The 4863-nt window shown below is 50.6% G+C and overlaps 2 protein-coding genes across 2 annotated transcripts; both read left to right on the top strand.

Moving 5' to 3' along the window:
- Positions 1-1170: 1170 nt before the first annotated feature.
- Positions 1171-2572, top strand: J7T55_009493 (uncharacterized protein; the record flags this gene model as incomplete). Its single annotated transcript, XM_053136361.1, has 5 exons — positions 1171-1203; positions 1260-1473; positions 1548-1786; positions 2312-2348; positions 2421-2572. The coding sequence occupies 5 exons, from the start codon at positions 1171-1173 to the stop codon at positions 2570-2572; spliced, it is 675 nt and encodes a 224-aa protein (XP_052986060.1).
- A 1078-nt stretch (positions 2573-3650) lies between these two features.
- J7T55_009492 (uncharacterized protein) lies at positions 3651-4393 on the top strand (the record flags this gene model as incomplete). The annotated part of the gene is made up of 3 exons (XM_053136360.1): positions 3651-3690; positions 3743-3952; positions 4239-4393. The coding sequence occupies 3 exons, from the start codon at positions 3651-3653 to the stop codon at positions 4391-4393; spliced, it is 405 nt and encodes a 134-aa protein (XP_052986059.1).
- Between the last annotated feature and the right edge of the window lie 470 nt (positions 4394-4863).

The following is a 4863-nucleotide window of genomic DNA, read 5'->3' as shown; positions in this document are numbered from 1 at the left end:
GAGCCGGAACCACGAGCGCCTGAAACTCAGACTTGGCCGCTCCTCGTCATTGGCGATCGCGTCTTAATTGTTAGTAAGTTCGCGGTTGAGTAAAGCGGAAGATTCCAATGTCCTTACCTGCAGCAGAGTTCTGCGAGGCCGCCTCATGTGGTGACTCAGAAGGAGGCATCTTGATTACAAACAAGGTAGACAGTCATTCGAAGATTGCTCTTGGTTGACAGAACATTTAAGCGTGAGAGGTTGCTGAGCTTTCTGATGTATGCTGATTAAGGAAAACAAGTGGCAGGAATGCTGGGTTCCACGAAGAAAGTCCCCATTGAGATTGCTGCAGACTGAAAGCAGGCAAAGAAGCAGACCACAAGAAACAGGTGAGGTCGCAAGTGGCAAGAATTTGACCGAGGAACCGTCTGTCGAAGATTTTGAGCTCGAAGGAAGAGCTTTTAGTAGGCACCCAGGCTTGAGAGGGAAGAAACACTTTCGCAGAGCCCTCTTTTCCCTTCAGGTGTGTGTACTTGTAAGAAGGTAGTTCAAAAAGGCTGGTTCTGGAAAAGACACTAGCTTTGGATATAGACCCTCAGGCAAAATGCCGCTATCGCTGGCATTGCCGGACTGAATAGACCATAGGTTAAGTCCACATATCAAAGGCGCGTTCCCCTGGCTCACAAAACCACCAGCTGCGCTTCTGTGAGAGAAGCGATCGAAGCACGAGTGTGGGCGGTCCTTCTTGCTGCTTTTAGATTCTTTTGGCCAGCTTGAAGTCCCATGTGACCTCTGTTTTCCCCTGCAACGTAGAACCGGAGACGGCCTGCCAAAATGACTATACAAGAAGTTTTCTGACATCGCCAACTCGTCAGCCGCCCGTCTCATGGACCATTTCCTCTTGCAATCTGCTTCGCACTGTTTCCAGAAAACCACGACGAGGACCGGCAGAATCTCAACATCTCGGAACAAGCCAGAAGTAGCCTGAGCCGTCGCACATCTTTAACATCCCGGAATAGCTCCTTTCATGTCTTTTTTGGTGCCCTTAAGTTACCAACTCATCACCATTTCTGCCTCACCACCACAGACTGCAGAACAGCACAGGACCTGCAGTTTCACTTGAAACAATTCCTGCCCCAGAAACAACTTCACCAGAAAAGCAAAAGCAACACGCTCCTCTGGATCATCATCATGGACGAGGCCCCGATCCCACGAGAGATCAAGGTACGCGTAGACGCCGTCCCACAACTGTGCCGCGACACGTCTAACTAGAGTCCTAGCTCTACCTGTCCACCGGTAGCTTCCTGAATGCGACGCGCCTCCCGGGGGAGATGGCCGATGACGAATGGGCACACTACAAGATCCAGTGCAGGGGCCAGGACCACATCCTCCCCAAACTCGTCAACACCATCCGCGATGACCTCGAGCGCTCGATCCTCCTCCGGATGACCTACCTCGAGGGCGAGAACCCCACGATGAAGCTTCATGGTTTCCGTGAGTTCTTGGACCCACAGCAGGACGACGGCTTCCGCATGTTAGAGTAGCACGTCACCGCCATCATCATCCAGTCCAGGGCCCTGGGCGGCCACGGGCGCGTCAAGAGCAGCGGGACTGGTGCCACTGCTCTGAGGCGCTGTGGTGGCCTTCGCCCTTCATCGAGTGTGCCGGGATGCCCGCCTACAACCCGGTCGAGGCTCATGTGGAACGATTCCAAGGACAATTCGCCGAGAAAAACCAATCAAAAGGACAGTCGGAGTCAACAAGGGATGGAGAGGGCTGCGGGAGGATCATCAAGGTTGCTTCATGGGTAAGTGTGCTCTCTCTAGAAGAACGGGTTTGAAATAAAAAATGGTATCGTCTCCTCGTCTCTTGACAGCCAAGCCTAGTACATATTCATCAGCAAAGACTTTACAGGGGATACAAGGTCAGAAGAACAATGTGTATTTAATATACGTTCAATACCTACCAGTACATATCTGGGGCGTTCTACTGTACCTTGTCCCTACCTTACGCCGCATTAGACATTTTCCGCTGCTCAATTAAGAGATGAGATGTCGACATCCATTTGCGCCGAATTGGCCGTTGCGGCAATGCTAGACAAGCCGGGGTCCAAACTTGCACAAGATCTCAATGGGTTTCAATCGGAGGATTAGCATCTCGCCAGGCGTGATGTTTGCTCTGGTTGCAATAATTCTTCCCGATAGCACCAGTGATTCTTTATGTCCGAAAAAGGCATGTTAGGACTCATTCCAGGAATCAATGGGCTCCAATTCTTCCATGACTACGGTCCAATGGTGTAGCATCGTGGACCACTGCTCTTCGACGCAAGCAGAAGTTCCCACAAAAGACGATCATTTCATATGCTGACAGTACGATCACTTAATCGGACTTTCGCAACTTCAGCGTTCCCTTCTATTTGCTAAAAGAAGCCCCCAAGCCAGCCGTTCAGAAGGTGACAGTGGCGCCATCGGTCACGCTGAGGACAAAGTATAGGTCTGAGCCAGTCGTCTGGAACCGGGGCGACCTTACTGGCTTCCGAGCCAAAACTGATCATTCGCAAGTCACAAAATGCATTGCGGTAACGCGCCTGTGAATTTGTTAGGACTAGGCCTATCGTAGCGTTTAGGAAAGTGAATCTCAGCCAGCACTTACACACACCTTGAGCAGAGCCACACTCCAACCACCCGAGGTTTATCGATGGGATTCTCGCTATAGTAGCCGCATGCGGTACAACAGCCTACACATATGCCAGTCGCTAGTTGCATTATTAAATTCCAGCGCTCACGACGTTCGCCAACGACCCGACGCTTCTCCCGGCGAAATCTACTGACACTGTCACAATATTTACGCGCCCATGCGGTACAGGTCCCGACCAAAAAAAAAAAAGATTTGAACTCATGGTTCTGTGAGAAAATGCCATGTAGGATTGTGGGCTTTGGAAGTTTGGCAGAAAAGTCCTGTACTATACTGTACACAAAGAGGTTGGAAATACAGCAGCAAGGTAGATCTGTCTGCAGTAGGTCGATTGTACCTTTCTGCACGCGTGCAAATCAGGTTCTCATACTCTGCGGACTGCCACGCTTAGTTCCAAGTAACCTATTAAATAATTTTTACAATTATAACAAGCGGACACTTGTTTCGACCTTCCCTGTATCATGGGAGACTGGTATTGAAAACCCCAAATACTGCTGGTGCGATTCCCCCGAGCTTGAGGGAGGCCTGCCGCCTGCGATCCCGAGGTCTTAGCGTTAAAGCCACGTTGGCCTGGTCAGACAACGCAAGAGTGCATGGACTCTTTTTTCTTTTTCATCTCTTCTTTTCTTGTTCTTTTTCTTTCTTTTCCTTTCATGGGTTTTTCATCTCATCGACAGTTCCCACTTCACTTGCAAATAGTTTGCAGTCATCAGGAGGCGAAAGGCATAGCACTCAGCTCGAATTCGTCACCCCGAGAACGTGACCAATAACGCCGACCATCATGTGGAAATGTTTGCCGCACCACAGACGCTGTCAATGTGCAAACAAACACAACATGACTTCAGTGTCCGGAAAGCCGTGATTTAATCTGGACTAGGTGGCTGAGAATTTTACATACTTTCATGTCTCTACTTCGACTAAAAGCCTCTTGACTAGCTACTGGTTTTCAATAACCCAGCGCATACGATTAGATGCAGATGTCAGTGCAAGGCTTGCTCAAATCGCCTTCTATATGCGGTAAGCAGCGCTTTGACACTCACACGATCAATATGCACAGTAGTGACTCCAGAGGAGAAACGGGTCCCGGGGCCCAGACTTGTCGCGGTTGGCCGAAAGATTGAGTCACATGGAATTGAATTCACAGTTTATGGAGACAAGAGGAGTCAAGCGAGGCTAAATGGCCGCAAACGGCATCTGCGCGCGGATCAATGGGGCAGAGAGATTGACACGCAAGAATGTGTATTCAAAAGACGGTCGCTTCTATCATCCGACAGCATCAGTAAGTGAGCTCATGATAGTACATTCACCAATAAGTAAGTTAAACATATTCAGATATTAAGGTGAATCAGTTGGCCTGAAGAATCGTCATTCAAGGACCTCGGTGCCAATGTGAGGCTCAACTCATGTCTACCATTTACTTTTCGAGGCGGGAAATCCACCCTTGTTTAACGTGGAAGCGACGGCAAGCCTGCCGTGACCTGCTTTTTTTTTTAATCATATACGTCGTGTACGGCAGTGTCGAGCTTCCAAGCCGGCATGGGCCGTGCGTAACATGCGGGAGGCAGCTAGCATCATATACCAGAAGTCATCCGCGGCAAGATCGTCAGTAACGCACGGCATGCTAGGTTTCACGCGGGAGGTCATCCTCATCAATATGCGGGAGGCCCTCCTCGGCGTGAAGCAGGAGGCCCTCCGCGCCGACATGGATCATCTGCAGTGACATGCAAGAATTCATTCGCAGTGATACCCAACGTCGCGCGAACTGTCTTGCATCCGTGCGTCACCTACTCGGCATCCGCTTGGCGCAATTGATCTCGCAAAAAGGACAACACAGCGCCTCTACGACCATACAGCTCGTTCAACCCAATCGAAAACCAGAGGCGTCTGGTGTCCTCGAATGACGATGCGATGCAGCACTTGGACCATTCCATCGATCGAAATGACTGCGGCACAGGCATCTTTGGGCTAGAACCGTCTGCACTGTGACCTGGCCAAGTGAAAGCTGTCTACTAGGTTGTTACACATACTTTACCGCCGGCTGGTTGTCGATCACGACAGAGCCTGGTCTGATTGAGCACCCCGCCGCCTCACGGCGCCTCGGAAAGCAGCCTGTGCAGTTGGCTATGAACGGAGGCTTTTATCTAGATTCACGATGAGCGAGACGAGTCGTGCGCTGGGCTAGCCCTGGCC

This window comes from Diaporthe amygdali (assembly GCF_026229845.1).
Source record: "Diaporthe amygdali strain CAA958 chromosome Unknown NODE_122_length_4863_cov_127_691809, whole genome shotgun sequence".
Lineage (NCBI taxonomy): Eukaryota > Fungi > Ascomycota > Sordariomycetes > Diaporthales > Diaporthaceae > Diaporthe > Diaporthe amygdali.
Note: the sequence above shows the minus strand (reverse complement) of the source record. Positions and strands in the feature narration are given on the sequence as shown.